This window comes from Sparus aurata, chromosome 24 (genome assembly GCF_900880675.1).
Source record: "Sparus aurata chromosome 24, fSpaAur1.1, whole genome shotgun sequence".
Taxonomy (NCBI): Eukaryota; Metazoa; Chordata; class Actinopteri; order Spariformes; family Sparidae; genus Sparus; species Sparus aurata.
Window position 1 is genome coordinate 20,024,982 of NC_044210.1, and position 17,521 is coordinate 20,042,502.

Genomic DNA, 17,521 nt, shown 5'->3' on the forward strand with positions numbered 1-17,521 from the left:
TCGTCAGTTTGAGGTGGAGGTGCCTCAAATTCCAGCGTAGGGGGCCATAATCTTCCAGCGTCATTTTACTACACACAAGCTCCATCCCTACTAAATACTGCCCATGACTCCCCTTAACAAACACACTACTCATGAACCTACACGCACATCATTCATTGCTCATTAAATTATGATGTCTGTCACACTGTGATACATATAGATTGTCTTTTCCCATCTTTTCCTGTTATCTCACATTATTAAGAGTTGCACATATCCTGTTGACTAATGAGATGGTCAGAAGCGAACAGAACACATTCACTTATCCCTCTCACACATGAAGAGGCCTCAAAGGCCAGTGATATCACCTCCCAAATCCCTTGTGTGTATGCGACAGCGAAGGCGCCATAAACAAAGGCAGATATCGGGGACAGGCAGATCAGGCCAGGAACATTTTGTTTTCTTCAACAGGGTGACGTCTCCAGGAATCATGGCCCATGTGCCACGAAACTGGGACCAGTTTGTGCACCACCAATGGGAGGGCTAAAGTCTAAACCACGGATTCTCCCCACCTTTTTTACTTGATTGTCCAATAATAGTATTCATCCTATCTATATGATTGACCAATGACAATACAACACATTGTGACAGCAATATATAATACATGCTGAAATTCTGCATCTTTTCTCCTGGGCTTTTCTCCTACGATTTTTCAAACTGAGAAAGTCCTTAATCAAGCTTTTTTTCTTTTGCTTAATGATACAATTCTTCTTATTAAATAGTTGACAGTACGTCGTAGTATGTCTTCTCTATTAGTCTGTTTTCTTTCACCTCTCAAACAAACGAACACGCCTGACAATTCCCAGCTGATCCCTAGCCCATTGTGCCTAATCCCTGGATCGTCCCTGACCTGGCCCAGGTCTACCTAACAGCCTGTTCATGCCGGAGGATGTCTGGTCTCAGGTGTTACAGTGGGGCCATTCATCCAAACTCACCTGTCACCCTGGAGTCCAGCGGTTGCTTCAGTTTCTGCACCAGCACTTCTGGTGGCCTGCCCAATCTAAGGATGTGAGTTTGTGGTGGCCTGTGTTGTGTAAGCCCGGAGCAAGGCATCTCATATTCCTGACCCCTGCCTGTACCCAGTCATCCCTTGTCCCATCTTGCAGAGGATTTTGTTACAGGTCTCCCACTTTGTGATGGAAACACCACTATCCTCACCACAGTGGACTGCTTCTCCAAGCTGGTTCACTTCATTCCCCTGGTCAAGCTCCCATCCACCTCCAAGACCACCGACCTTCTCACCCTCCATGTTTTCCATGGCCTTCCTTCAGACATTGTCTCTGATCGTGGACCCCAATTCAGATCTCAGATTAGGCAGGTTTTTTTGTAAGACGTTTGGTGCTTCCTCCACTCTCACTTCTGGTTATCATTCTCAGTCCAATGGTCCAGGGAAAGAGCCAACCAGAATCCGGAGACCACCCATTAGCTTCATCACGGCCCATCATCCCACTTCCTGGTCCTCTTTTCTCCTTTTGGTGGAGTATTCCCATAACTCTCTGACCAGCTCTGCTACAGGAATGACCCCGTCCATGGTCGCCTACAGCTTTCAACCACCCCTTCTGTCCGTCCAGGAGGGCGAGGTCGCAGTCCCATCCATCCAAGATCATGTCACCCGTTGCCAAGAGATTTTGAGGTCTGTTCATGACGCCCTTACTCATACCACCCGGCGAAGTCACCGTTTAGCGGATTGTCACCATCTTCCAGCCCCCAAATACCAACCAGGACAAAGGGTTTGGCTTCTTACAAATGACCTCCCTCTTCAGATGGAGTCACGCAAGTTGGCCGTGCGCCTCGTTGGTCAGTTTGAGGTGGACAAGATCATCGACCCCACTGCCATATGTCTAAAGCTGCCTGCAACCCTACTAGTACATCCCACATTTCATGTCTCTCAATTGAAGCCCGTTTCCAGCAGTGACCTCCCCCTGCTCTACGAAGGAGTCTCCAGCCAGAGTCTCTCATCACTCTCACCTGCAGAATCCCTATGAAACTTCAATAAATTCCTTTCAATTCAACCCCCTGCCTTGTTGTCTTGTTCTTCTGGGTCCAGTACATGTTGTAACAATATGATTTCAACAGTGATACAAAGTCATGTGTTACTGATATGGAGTTTATCTGCTGAAAGCCAACAAATACCTGCTAATTAGCATTAAACAGTAAAATAAGTGATGAAGAAATAAATACATTGGTGTGTGTCAACTAAATCTGTACAATACACATTGATGTTTTTGTGGAGTGATCAGTTGAATACATTACCTTAATCTGGTAATACCTAGTAACTAAACATTTTAATGCAAAAGAAAAAAACCCACCAAGAAGATTATAAAATTGATTTTTTGTTTGTTTGTTTAGACAAACCTCTTCTGAAGTAGGGCAAATTGTAATGTTATATATCAAACATTTGCCCAACTTACCTGAGTTGTGAGATATAAGGCAGACACTGTAGGAAACTCCATACTTCACTCTCTTCATGTGAGCAGTCTGTGAGCTTCACTTGTTTCTTCTCTGATTGGAGTTTCAGCACTTCCTGGAGAATGGAGCTCTTTCTCCCATAGAGGTTTATGGACCAGACTGCAGGAGCTGACTGGAAAACTGACTGTAATGATGGAAGGACACTCAGGCCTGTTTCAGTCTCATAGTCCTTAATGTAGGAGTACAGATCCAGCAGGAAACCACAGTGATATTCATCATCCATGCCATCTGAAGGGAATTTTCTATGTCTGCACACTGATGATAACAGCTCCAGTATCTTCTCTCCTGTCTGCTGTTTTCTCTCTGCTGCTGCACAGAACAGACTCCCAAAGAACTCAACTTCACCTCTATATACAGAACAGTAAGAGAAACTGGAACGAGAATTGAACATTTTGTTATGGTATGATTTCAACAGCAGAATAAAGTACATCAACTCTGGTTCATTAAGGAATAAATACATTTGTGTGCTTGGAATGAAACAGCATGTCAAAGAAAAAATGCACAGTACTAGAAATACAGAATTACTAGCTGTTTACTAAAAATTGCATCCTTACGTCTTACGTTTTTAAAACTAAATTATTTGTCTGTCTTACCTGAGCTTTCGGATATAAGGAAGACACTGTAGGAAACTCCTCACTTCACTCTCTTCATGTGAGAAGCCTGTCAGCTCCACTTGTTTCTTCTGTGATGTGAGTTTCAGCACTTCCAGGAGGATGGAGCTCTTTCTCTCTGAGAGGTTTATGGACCAGAGTGCTGGAGCTGACTGGAAAACTGACTGTAATGATGGAAGGACTCTCAGGCCAGTTTTAGTCTCGAAGACCTTCACATGAGAGTACAGATCCAGCAGGAACTCACACTGATATTCATCAGAGACGTACATGTATATGCTACCAAAAGGGAATGTTCCATATCTGCACACTGATGATAACAGCTCCAGTATCTTCTCTCCTGTCTGCTGCTCTCTCTCCGCTGCTGCACACAACAGATTCCCAAAGAACTTGCTTTGACCTTCAAATTCGTGGGAGAAACTGGAACCCAAATTGAACAGTTTGTTATAATATGATGTCAACAATATAAAAACAGTCATGCATTACTGATATGGAGTTTGTCTGCTAAAAGCCTACAAATACCTGACAATGACCACAATAAAGTTAAAGAGATATACTGTCAGTAATCATGGAATAAACACATTTGAATGCATCATCTACAAAACTTTACACATGTTTACATGTAAGAAGAGACTGAAAACATTACCTCAAAAATAACCACAAGTTGTTGTATATCAACTTAACTTTACGAATTTATACTGATGTCACTTGAAGAACAATTAGTTTACCTGAGCATTGAGATATAAGGCAGACACTGTAGGAAACTCCTCACTTCACTCTCTTCATGTGAGCAGCCTGTCAGCTTCACTTGTTTCTTCTCTGATTGGAGTTTCAGCACTTCCTGGAGAATGGAGCTCTTTCTCCCATAGAGGTTTATGGACCAGACTGCAGGAGCTGACTGGAAAACTGACTGTAATGATGGAAGGACACTCAGGCCTGTTTCAGTCTCATAGTCCTTAATGTAGGAGTACAGATCCAGCAGGAAACCACAGTGATATTCATCATCCATGCCATCTGAAGGGAATTTTCTATGTCTGCACACTGATGATAACAGCTCCAGTATCTTCTCTCCTGTCTGCTGTTTTCTCTCTGCTGCTGCACAGAACAGACTCCCAAAGAACTCAACTTCACCTCTATATACAGAACAGTAAGAGAAACTGGAACGAGAATTGAACATTTTGTTATGGTATGATTTCAACAGCAGAATAAAGTACATCAACTCTGGTTCATTAAGGAATAAATACATTTGTGTGCTTGGAATGAAACAGCATGTCAAAGAAAAAATGCACAGTACTAGAAATACAGAATTACTAGCTGTTTACTAAAAATTGCATCCTTACGTCTTACGTTTTTAAAACTAAATTATTTGTCTGTCTTACCTGAGCTTTCGGATATAAGGAAGACACTGTAGGAAACTCCTCACTTCACTCTCTTCATGTGAGAAGCCTGTCAGCTCCACTTGTTTCTTCTGTGATGTGAGTTTCAGCACTTCCAGGAGGATGGAGCTCTTTCTCTCTGAGAGGTTTATGGACCAGAGTGCTGGAGCTGACTGGAAAACTGACTGTAATGATGGAAGGACTCTCAGGCCAGTTTTAGTCTCGAAGACCTTCACATGAGAGTACAGATCCAGCAGGAACTCACACTGATATTCATCAGAGACGTACATGTATATGCTACCAAAAGGGAATGTTCCATATCTGCACACTGATGATAACAGCTCCAGTATCTTCTCTCCTGTCTGCTGCTCTCTCTCCGCTGCTGCACACAACAGATTCCCAAAGAACTTGCTTTGACCTTCAAATTCGTGGGAGAAACTGGAACCCAAATTGAACAGTTTGTTATAATATGATGTCAACAATATAAAAACAGTCATGCATTACTGATATGGAGTTTGTCTGCTAAAAGCCTACAAATACCTGACAATGACCACAATAAAGTTAAAGAGATATACTGTCAGTAATCATGGAATAAACACATTTGAATGCATCATCTACAAAACTTTACACATGTTTACATGTAAGAAGAGACTGAAAACATTACCTCAAAAATAACCACAAGTTGTTGTATATCAACTTAACTTTACGAATTTATACTGATGTCACTTGAAGAACAATTAGTTTACCTGAGCATTGAGATATAAGGCAGACACTGTAGGAAACTCCTCACTTCACTCTCTTCATGTGAGCAGCCTGTCAGCTTCACTTGTTTCTTCTCTGATGTGAGTTTCAGCACTTCCAGGAGGATGGAGCTCTTTCTCTCTGAGAGGTTGAAGAACCAGACTGCAGGAGCTGACTGGTAAACTGACTGTAATGATGGAAGGACTCTCTGGACTGTTTCAGGGTCATAAGAGTACAGATCCAGCAGGAAATCACACCATTTCTCTTTCAGAGAGAATGTTTCATATCTGCACACTGATAATAACAGCTCCAGCATCTTCTCTCCTGTCTGCTGTTCTCTCTCTGCTGCTGCACACAACAGATTCCCAAAGAACCTGATTTCTTCTGATGGTTCTGGTGACTGAGGCACGAAACTGAAATGAGGAAGATCAAAGAAATATGTAATATATTGACAAATAATATGAAACTAAAACTTTTTGATAGAACGATAGAATGAAATGTATTATAATTGTATCTGCATCTCAGACAAACTCAAAATAGATGAAAACAGAAGTATTGAAAAAACCAAGACCATTTACCTGAGCTGTGAGATATGAAGCAGACATTGTAGGAAACTCCTCACTTCACTCTCTTCATGTGAGCAGCCTGTCAGCTTCACTTGTTTCTTCTCTGATGTGAGTTTCAGCACTTCCAGGAGGATGGAGCTCTTTCTCTCTGAGAGGTTTATGGACCAGACTGCAGGAGCTGACTGGAAAACTGACTGTAATGATGGAAGGACTCTCAGGCCAGTTTCAGGGTCATAAGAGTACAGATCCAGCAGGAAATCCCACCATTTGTCTTTAAGAGGGAATGTTTCATATGTGCACACTGATGATAACAGCTCCAGTATCTTCTCTCCTGTCTGCTGTTCTCTCTCTGCTGCTGCACACAACAGATTCCCAAAGAATTGGACTCCACCTCCAAACAAGTCAGAGACACTGGAACGAGAATTGAACACTAAATTATGACATGATGTCAACAACAGAAACACAGTCATGAATTACTGATATGAAGTTTATCTGCTCAAAGTTTACAAATACCTGCAAGTATGAACAGCATGTCATCTGTAAAACTTTACACAGTGACAAAACATGTCAGCTGATCAACTGAACATATTACCTCAATCTGGAATATACTAGCTGCTAACAAACAATGGCATCTTTGTCTTTCTTTTTTTGTTTAAGTTTATCAATTCAATTTTCTTAATTCATTATTGTTCATAGGATGGATGAGTTACAAACCTTTTTTGAATTGACCCCCATCCTACTACTAAAATGTACATCATTTGTCTGTCTTACCTAAGCTGTGAGATATAAGGCAGACACTGTAGGAAACTCCTCACTTCACTCTCTTCATGTGAGCAGCCTGTCAGCTCCACTTGTTTCTTCTCTGATGTGAGTTTCAGCACTTCCAGGAGGATGGAGCTCTTTCTCTCTGAGAGGTTTATGGACCAGATTGTAGGAAATGACTGGAAAACTGACTGTAATGATGGAAGGACTCTCAGGCCTGTTTCAGTCTCATAGTCCTTCACGTGAGAGTACAGATCCAGCAGGAAACCACACTGATATTCCTCATCATCATCATATATGTAATCTAAAGGGAATGTTTCATATGTGCACACTGATGATAACAGCTCCAGTATCTTCTCCCCTGTCTGCTGTTCTCTCTCTGCCGCTGCACAGAAGAGATTCCCAAAGAACTTTGCTGAACCTTCAGACCAGTCATAGACACTGGAACAAGAATTGAACATTTTGTTATGACATGATGTCAACAACAGAAACAGAGCCATGCTTTACTGAAATTGAGTTCAGTTGTCAAAAGTGTACAAATACCTGCTGATGAGCGTAATACAGTCAAGTAGATTGTTACGACCATATTGTTGCGGCTGTGTTTGTGTTAGAAAGGCCTCTCCTACGCGCATGTGCCTGTGAGTACTTTCCTGCAGGCTGGCTAAGTGACATGCAGCAGCGGAGTGAGAGAAGTGACATGCAGCAGAGGAGTGAGAGAAAGACATTGTGTGATGACGTTACGTGTGCGTGACTGACCCTAAAGTGAGTTACATAATTCAATCCTGCATGTTCCTTGTTTGTAATGTAATATATGTTAATACTTGTCAGACAGTTATGTAAAAGCGTCATTGAAACATGTTTAAAGTTTGAACAAAGACGTAACGGAGATTAGGCCTAAATTCGTTTACTTTCACTTTGCATATTTTGTATTTACTCCGTCTGTATCCTTTAAATATTACTAAGTTTACATCTATATTGTATTAGTTTGTGGACATTATGTTGGTTAGAGTAATTAATCCCTTTTGTCGAGTGTTTAATGTGTGTAACCACGTTCTTAGAATATTCCAGAGAGTGATTATGTGCGGCCACTAGGTGCACATTGCAATATTTTCTCTACATAGAAAACCTAATTTAGTATTAGGGGTCAAGTTCCACTGTTATGAGGCCTGTTAACCTCATTATACTAATGCAAGTGATTTGAAACGTTATGTAATTTTATTTGTGATGTTAAGATGAATATTATTTATTCTTTGTTTATTTAATTGCAGACCACACTCCTGCCAAATCACACGTCAATTCAAAGATTACTACTCCTGTACCAGTGTGTGCTATGCTGTGCTGTGTTACAAGCCTCCAGTAAAGAGTTGGATTGCATATTCCTTGAGTCCTGTGTTCTGACTGACACTCCAGACACCCATCCTAATTACATCATTCTCTACAGCCATTCACCTTATTGCTAAACCACCACCACCATTCAATAGTTTGTTTGTTCTGTTGTTTGTGTTTTCTGCCATCTACCCCCTTCGTGCATATGAGTAGAGGATCACTCGTAAGCTCCTTCACCATTAGGCAATGGAGATTTATATGCGTAAACTCACAATGGGTCTAGTTGGACAAGCAGCTGTAGTGTGCTACTGAGCCAGAATATTGAGCGGTAAGTTGAAGCCATCCATTAATTAGTGATGCAACATTCAGTGCTGGAGTTGCTCTGAGTTTTAAAACATTGGTAACATTGGTTGTCTTTCTTCTGTTGTAGGATGGCCACCATCATCCTTTTCAAGCCACTGGTGTGTTGTTGACCCATAACTTTTATTTTAATTTGTAAATAAATCTTTTGCATTTAAACTTTGTATTTTGTACTCTGGGTATTATTTAACTAAGTTACTCCCCTCATCCCCTGGCCTTACTCAGATGTAAAATAGATCAACTATCAGTGATTAATGAATAAGTACATGGGTGCTTGGAACAGTATGTCATCTATACAATTTAACACAGCAACACAATAGAGTGATGTAATTTGTAGTTCTACAACCCAGGAATCAGTGAGCATTTTTGCACATCGAGCTACCACATTTCAAGGTGTATGGGTTTTTTGAACTGGTTTTCGGTTTGTTGAGACCTCACATGGTCCTAACAATAGAGGGGCCTGCATGTAAACCGAAGTCGAACATGCAGCCTCCATGCACTAGCAAAGTCTGCAAACAAAGAGAAAAGTGTGCCAACCCCAGTGACAGTAAGTGACAGCTGGTTGCTACAGTTCCCCAGGTTTGAAACTCTTTTACTACTGGCTGAGAGCCATCCGAACACATTGTCATTTCTGGTGCGACAACCTGATGCGTGGAGAGTTTAAGTACAGCTGCAGCCACAACTTACCGCAGTCCCATCACAATGTGTTGCTGGAAGCAGTAGCTTTGCCTTACTAAAAGGAAGCAACCAAATGTTTGGATTTTACCTTCCCCTAGGCCGCAGTCTATAACCTTGCTGGACAAACCACAGACTGCCTCGTGTTTACCAAACATGTCCCAGATAAACAGCAGGAACTGCGCAATCCAGCCTCTCATCCTTGCAGAACTGAGGAACTTCCCCTCAGCAAGAAGCAGACCTTTGCCCCGTTTTCTTGGCCGCAAACAGCCACCGTCAGCCTGCTAGCAGGATGCTGCAGTGGCAAACGGCAATTATCCATGCAGAGGAAACGCAATGGACTAACGAGGCAGATGGACACATGCTAACTGCCAATGTGATCATTAGAACACATTACTTGTATTCTTTAAAATACTAGCTGGTAAACCAACAACTGCGTCTCTAATGTTGACAATTTTTTTTTGTAAATGCAAAGTTACTTACTTTTTTCAAAACACAGGCAGTTGTGAGCCAGATGTTTTATTTCCACCTTATCTGAAGTAAGCAACGTGTTATTTTTAATGTACATTATTTGTATGACTTACCTGAGCTGTGAGATACAAGGCAGACACTGTAGGAAACTCCTCACTTCACTCTCTTTATGTGAGCAGCCTGTCAGCTCCACTTGTTTCTTCTCTGATGTGAGTTTCAGCACTTCCAGGAGGATGGAGCTCTTTCTCTCTGAGAGGTTTATGGACCAGACTGCAGGAGCTGACTGGAAAAGTGTCTTCAGCTTTGGAATCACACTGAAAAATCCTTCACTCACAACACGCTGATACAAATCCAGAAGGATGTTATTTAAGTCAGTGTTAACAGAAAACAGTGAGAAGAGAGTCTTCACTACATCATGAAAGCTCTCCGCTTTGTAAAGTGCTGCTTTCAGGCATAAATCCAGTAACAGCTGCTTTGACTCCCTCTGTGGTGTCCCACGACATTGTTCCTGTTCCTGCAGTCGTAGACCTCTGTAGGTCATCCTGGAGCTGCATGATAACAGAGGTATCAAACAGAGATACTGTAATACTTTATCATATTTGCAATATTATTTTTCTTCAGCTATTGCAGTTTCAGAGAGAGTACAATAAAAAAGGGGGAAACAAACTGGCTGGTAATGCTATAGATGTATACTTTAAATGCCTGTCTGATTCTTCAAAATGTAATTAACTAGATTATTACTATTACCCAGACAGCAAAAATTACAAGACAACCTCAGATGTCAGACAAGAACAAACCAATTAAACCCTAAACTGATCTAGTCCACCAGAATAGAATGAGCTGTGGCCCAGATTTGGGCAATGCTATGGCCTGCTTGTTGAGGAGCGGCCCTCTCAAGCGCCATCATTCCATATGGTATGTGAGCCAGATGAACATATCTAGTGTTGGCCAGATCAGGGTTGCTACAATTTCGCTATCTGGGTAATAAGAGGGTTATCATTAATTAGAGGATAAACCCGTTGAGGTGCACTATCTCAGTAGCCATTTTCATAGTGGGCAGCAACGCACAGATTGGCTATCCTTTAAGCAGCTAGGTCCACAAATTTAGACAGACCGCAGTATATTGGGGGTCTGTTTTGGTTCGCTGATATGATGCCTAGGAGGGTACACTTTTTTCCACCTCCATTGCTATGTAAATCCAAGTCGTCGATGTGCCGGCAATGAGACCCATCAGAGTGAGATGGGCGGAGGTGTCGATGACCTGCACTGTTGTGCGACCCACAGCAGGGAGTTTTAAAACCAGGAAACAGCTGATCACAGCAGTCAGTCCATCACTTCATCCGCGGACGTCAAGATGAGCAACTGGAAAGCTGCTGAGATCCGGGAGATGCAGCATCTCCTCGGTCTCTATAGCTGTCTTGGTTGTCTGCTTGTTGTTGTAGTGACAAGCTACTAACAGTCGCTACTTTCAAATTAGTTCTAAACTCCAATGGGGTGCAATGTAAAGCTCTTATTTTGAAGACAAATTTGACCTGCTTCCTGTTAGCTGTCTGGTGCTTGAGGCAGCTAACGGAGGAGGCCAGGCGCTCCGCTGCACGCTTCCATTAATAGCAGGGGTTTAACATTGGCGTTTGTTTGACTGAGGAGGCAAGAATATTGGCCACTGGTCTATAATCAAGTAAATCTATCAAGTGTCGCCACATTTAATATCACGGCAGGGGGAAACACCCATGACGAGGCAGTGGCCATTCACAATTATGCTGCATCCCGCCGGCCTTGAGCGGGCAGCTGTGTAGCAATTATGACTGACACTGGTATCATGGGGTAAATATTCTTCCGACGCATATGTTGTACGTCACTGTTCACGCCCAACTTGGTGCTTCCCGTCAGGTCACATGTTTACGCCTACCCCAGTGGTGGCTTTTGAAAAGAAGGAATATTGCACCTTCCTTTCACATAGACAAGACGGCAGATTGCAGCCTTTACCTGGCTGCAAATGTGGCACATTTTCTAACTAAAAGAGGCTATTGAGGGGGTCCTCAGACACACAAAACCATAACAAACATTTAAAGAAACCAGTTAACAAAACCTAACACAGAACAACGTAACATTCACATATACATAAGGGCTCTCCCACCACCCCAAACCACACATACACAACTACAATTAAGAGATGAAGATATGATTCAGTGGTGTTCTGGTTTAAAGATGGGGATTAAAAGCTGTCGGGATAATTTGTTTTCCTAATTGCAATGAAAAACAATTAATTGACCAAAATATTACTGAGACTATTTTGTTTTATTATTTCATCAATATGAAGCCTCAGAGAACTTTCTGGTATTTCAATGTATTGACTTTGTTAATGGCCCCAATGGCCCAATGCGACTGAAGCAATGACTCAAAAAATCGTATAAAGCAAGAATTTACGCGAGGTGAAGATATCGAAATCAAGCGAAGTTTTCATGCGACCCTGTGTCATGAAAGTTTATCTTTTTTGGCATTCACACTGATTATGATGTTATCTTTGCTGATGTGCGGACATTCATGAGAAACAATGGGGAAGCACTGCCGCTGAGGAGTGCAGTTGAAATGAGGGATTGTACTGTGAACAGCAGTGTCTGTGTGGGTGTTGTGTGTCAAGTAGCATCCACATTAATATCAATACCAAAGGTTTTCCCAGCAGAACAGTGTAACAACAGCAATGTTATTCACTTCACCTGTCAGTGGTTTTACTTATTTGGCTGATTGGTTTATGTTGTCACCTTAAAAGTAATTCTACACATGCTCACACATACCATTGGACATTTTGAAGGCATTCAAACAGTTGTCTCATTCCTTGCTCTGACAACACGACATCCTCAAGGTTCAGCCATATTTTTCTTTCCTGCGACTGATTAACCACGTAGGACACAGCACAGCAGGAGTAAGGACTTAGACTCTCTCCACTGAGATCAAGATCGTAGTGCAGTTTTTTTAGTAGGTAGACGCATGCTTCAGGACTCTGGGACTCGTACAAGCACTGGCATAAGAACAGTGTGTCCACATAGAGCCCACTGGCCTCAGTACCAGCCTCATCTTTCTTACACAGATGAGGTGAAAATGTGTTTATCATTTCCTCTAAGAACCACTCAGATGTTTTCTTGAGCTGCTGATCTGGAATTAGACACTTCATCAAACTGGGGCTCTCCTCAGTCAACAACCGACACATGAAAGGGATCAGATGTTTCATGTGTTTCTTCTCCTCAGTGAGGCACTGCTGAAAAACATCCTTGATTTTATCTGGATTCTTCAGGAGCCACAGCGCCGCAAAAAACTCCTGCATTGTGTAGTGAAGAAAAGCACACGTGGTTACTGTCTTAGTGGGGCCGACTTTGTTATCAAGTGTTTTGAGGAAGAAGAGGACACAGCTGTCTTCACACTGAAAGTCTCTCAAGTTGACCGTTTTTCCTTCAGTTGCATGAAAAGCCGCCTCAGCCAAAGACAGTAACTCCTCACTCTTGTTGCTGATGAAGGAGTTCAGATTTTTCTTTTTTGTTTTGTTGCTGTTTATCTGAAGACAGAAATGAACGATATTGATGTAGATCTCAGTTATACTGTTTGGCTGTGGAGAGTCTTCGGGTGTCTGAGATGAAAAGCAGGCAGCTACCATCAGTGCGTACATTGGAACATGGCAGAGAGTCAACAACTCCACGTTTCTCAACACATTTCCCTGTTCTTCACCAAGAGTCTCAGCTATGTATGTTCTGACGCTCTGCTCACTAAAGCCTTTCATTTCCACTCTGAGAAAGCCCTCTGGAAAAAGGATCTCATCATCTGGTCTGCAGGTGACGATGACCTTGGCATAACGAAGATCACTTTTTACAATTCTCTGCACCACTGAAGAAGAGAGGTCTGTGACTCCATCAAAGATGATTGTAACATTGTCAGAATACTTCTTTATATCGTCTAAGACCTCTTCTTTGCATTCATCTGGTTCACTGAACACACTGAAAAGAAGATGCTCCAAGCTCATGTCCTTCGTGATGTGTGATGTTTCTCTCATGTCAAAGTAAAACATGTAATCCAGTTTCTTGGAGTTTCTTTCTGCCCAAAGTTTCAACAGTTCATGACAGAGAGCAGTCTTTCCGATTCCAGGTTCACCAACCAAGAGAATGTCTTCATTTAATTCCAGCAGTTTACTGGGGGACATTTCTGATCTGTCCTCTGGGATGTACGTCCTCATCTTTTTAGGGCGACTCATCTTGCTTTTCTTGCTCTTGTCTTTCTTTCTTTTAGATGAATAAAAACTTCCTTGGGTGTATAAAACAAGTGAAGTGTACGACAGATCAGGCTTCTTTTCTCCAAACAGATTTTTGTTGGATTTCCAAAACTCATTTGACATTTTTTGTGCTTTTGACTTAAGCTTTGCCTGATATTGGTGGCACGGGGTTGAGCCTGAAATAAAAACAACAATGAGACAATAATAGACAAAGATTTAACTGCTATGACATTAAACATTACACAAGTAATAATCATTTGCACATATATACATTAATGTGCATTATTAAACTCAGAACATAAAAGATAATCAATGAAAATGTGACCAAGTATTAATCAGAATTCTGCTTCTTAATACCTTGTAGGTAGTTTGTATCCATTTCTGTGTCTTCCTTGAAAGGAAAGCAGCTGATCCAGTGGTAAAGGTCAAACTTCTGGGTCTCTGAAGAAGCTGCACTATTTTTCTCAGGGAGGAGAGACAGTCTCCCTAAGGTCAACTCCCTCGTCATGTCAATAATCTTGAGGAACTTGTAGCAGGCTGCTTCCCCTTTTTCTGTGACTGAGTCCAGTATTTTCCTGGTTTTATCAAAGTCATTTCTCTCTGCATTAATTTCACTGAATTCTTCATCACTGAAAAATTTCTGCTGATACAAGTTCTCCACAATCACTGAGAGATTCTTTAATTCTCTCTCAAGGTGGACTCTGGCACTTCTGACGTACTCTGAGGCAGACTGTGTTGTACAAGCCATGTGTCCTGATGTCTGTATATTCTCCACACAGATCCAACTTCAAAGATCTGGAGAACAAAGTACCACATTGAAGAAAATGTTAATTACAAAAACAATTTTGCCTGTGATGCATTAACTATTGCATTAAATGTCTAAAATCTCTGAGAGTAACAGTAACGTTCTTGCATGACCGTCTAAACAACATGCAGGTGATTTAATATTTAACAGCTGACCATCAATTCTATTGGTGTTTAACAATTCCAGGAAACAAACTAAACTGTTAAATAGATCAAATATTTACAGGGCAGAGAAGAACAGCAGTGTAGGAGGAGTAGGCATTGATGCTAAATCATGCTGAATTTTTAATGTATTAAAATAGTATTGCTCCACCCTAATATCCTAAATATTTATTCTAACTGACTGTCCTTCAGCAGTAGCTTCTGCGTTTCTCAACTGTTCTCTACTCTGACACCAAAGCAGTCATGCTAAATCCTCATTGTCACACAGCTCTCTGACAAACTTGAACAATTCTGTGATGCTCTTTAGCACAGACCTTTTCTGAACCAACCACACCTAACTGTTAAAAACTGATAAATCTGACTGACCTTATTCTCGACTCTCCTGGATAACCATCCAAAATTCCTGAAATCTCACCTCGGTCCTTCTTTCAACTCTTCTTTTAATACTCAAGATTTCAGTGAATTCCTAGAATTCTCTGGATGCAGTTTGTTAGAAATGGAAAAGATATGCGGGTATCTACAAAAGCCTGTAGTGACTCGCTGTAGTTAGCCATGAGGCTAAGTTGCCCTACTAGCTGATATGGGAATCGGCATTGATCGTGACCTCAGATCATAGGGGGAGTCACCATGGGCAGCGGGAGTCAGCTTGACTGGGCTCATGTGGCAGGACTCCAGATTGGGACTGAACACAGCCTCTGAAACCGTTTTAGACAGGGGACACAGTACGGAGGTGATTTACAGCAGCTCTCACCAGGATTAGGAATCCAGGGACGACAAGACACGGCAGACAGGGGCAGGAGAGGCATGAGGGACTCCCAACACTGATATATCATAATAAGGAGTAAGACATTTCCTATATATATATGTATATATATATATATATATATATATATATATATATATATATATATATACATATATGTATATATATATACACATATACATTATATATATATATATATATATATGTATATATATATATATATATATATATATACACATATATATATATATATATATGACAACTATAACATATGTAATTGAAGAGCAATATTTTAATTTCACAATAAACTTAGTCTGAAATGCACTGATACCATAATTTCATTGGTGAATTGACAATTATGACATTATGACTTACCCCAATCACTTCTTTCTTCATTATGTTCTGTAAAAAAAGACAAAAAGTTATATACATATAACAGTATAGGCTAAGCGATACCAATATATTAGTCAGAAATCATATGTCTCCGAATTTTGTCAGTTTCTTTAATTGATTCCAGCATGTGTCCTGACTTAAAGAAAAAAATATCGTCAATCTCATGCATGTGTATTGAAGCCCTAAACGATCATGGGTCGAACATATCATTTCCTTTATTTTCCTGTGATCTAACAAATAAACTTCATTTGATTTATCGACATCACAAGTTATTCATATCATTATCATAAGATAACACATTTTATTTTTCCAAAATAAAAAGATAATTTGTCATGAGAAAATTACTTGATATGATAAGAATGGACCATTAAATACACACTGCTCTGTGGGCTGCATTTGGGAGTGTAAAAGAAAACCACGTCAACCTTTCATATTTTTTGCCATTACTAATGGGTACACCTTGATTTTATATTTCAGCTTAAATCAGTTGCTACACTTGTTAAGATGCAACGTATTATTGTTGGTATGGGACTGCTGATCTACAAGACATGAAGCTTTGAGGAATAAGAATTTTATGTGTTATAATGACATAAATTGTGATTTCAAGAAAATAACTAGGCCTGAGATTTAACTTGTCTTTTTAACTCATATAAATAAATATAAATACAAATAAATATAAATATAAAACTTGAGGAATGCCACATATTGAACCAACTGCCTCCCAAGCAAGCAGCACATCGATGACTGAGGGCGGCTTAGCAGATTTTTTTTGTTTGACCATTAAAATCCCACAAAATGAAATTAATTCTGTACAAATATTCTTTCATTTAATTTCATTTAATTTCCCATTGTAGTAAACAGACTGTAGCCCTTAGGCTAGAGTAAGCTCCACCAAAACTGATCAGGAATCAGTAAAGGAATCAAATCTGACTGACAATGGCACTAAAATCTCATAAAACGAAGTTGTATTGAAAAATACAACAGACCTTCACATACACATTCAAAATATGAAATAAAGACAACATAAGGAAAAGAGAACAAAATATGAAGCTGTTAGCTTCTGGCTGCCTTCAAGAAGGAAGCTAACTGATGTTAAATCAGGGCTGAACTGCCTCAACAGCTCAGATTTGTGTCAGTCCAGCGAAACTAAACTGAAAGGTTGATGCGATAAATGTTTCAGGAATATTAATTATTTTGTAATTTGTCATAAAAGTCATAATTAGCTCGTTACGAAGCAGAAAGATAAGTAAACTGAACGTTAACCGCCGTCAGTTACACAGACGTTGCTAACAGGCACACAAAGTTAGCTAACCGGTCAAATAACAAACAGTTTTAAAGTTTTTAAATACTCACAAATAAACAAGTTAGATAAATAAATCCACACACACACACACACACACACACACACACACACACACACACACACACACACACACGGGGAGTTCCGTCAGTTGCCGTTAGGTACTTTTCCGTTACATAAACGTTCAACTGCCACATCCGGTCCTTTCAAAATAAAACACAGAGGAAGTGACGAATGGCGCCCACATTTACTAAATACGTCAACTTTACAGTGACAAACACTTTTAAATCTCTGCCGGGATGTTTAAACATAACTAAAGTCCGGGATGTTGAGTCAAACATGAGCTGGAGCCTCAGGACACACAACAGAATCAGACAGAAGTCTTGAACATGGCGGAGCCTCGTCTGACTCTGAGTCCAGAACAACACAGCTGTAGTCTGGATGTGTCCTC

General features: G+C 40.7%; 1 protein-coding gene across 1 annotated transcript; it reads right to left on the minus strand.

Moving 5' to 3' along the window:
• Positions 1-12,122: 12,122 nt before the first annotated feature.
• LOC115576986 (protein NLRC5-like) lies at positions 12,123-17,145 on the minus strand. The gene is made up of 4 exons (XM_030409726.1): positions 17,124-17,145; positions 15,753-15,779; positions 14,006-15,435; positions 12,123-13,824 (listed from the first exon to the last, which is right to left on the minus strand). Exons 3-4 carry the CDS (start codon positions 14,394-14,396, stop codon positions 12,176-12,178), a joined length of 2,040 nt encoding a protein of 679 aa, XP_030265586.1. The 5' UTR covers positions 14,397-15,435; positions 15,753-15,779; positions 17,124-17,145; the 3' UTR covers positions 12,123-12,175.
• Between the last annotated feature and the right edge of the window lie 376 nt (positions 17,146-17,521).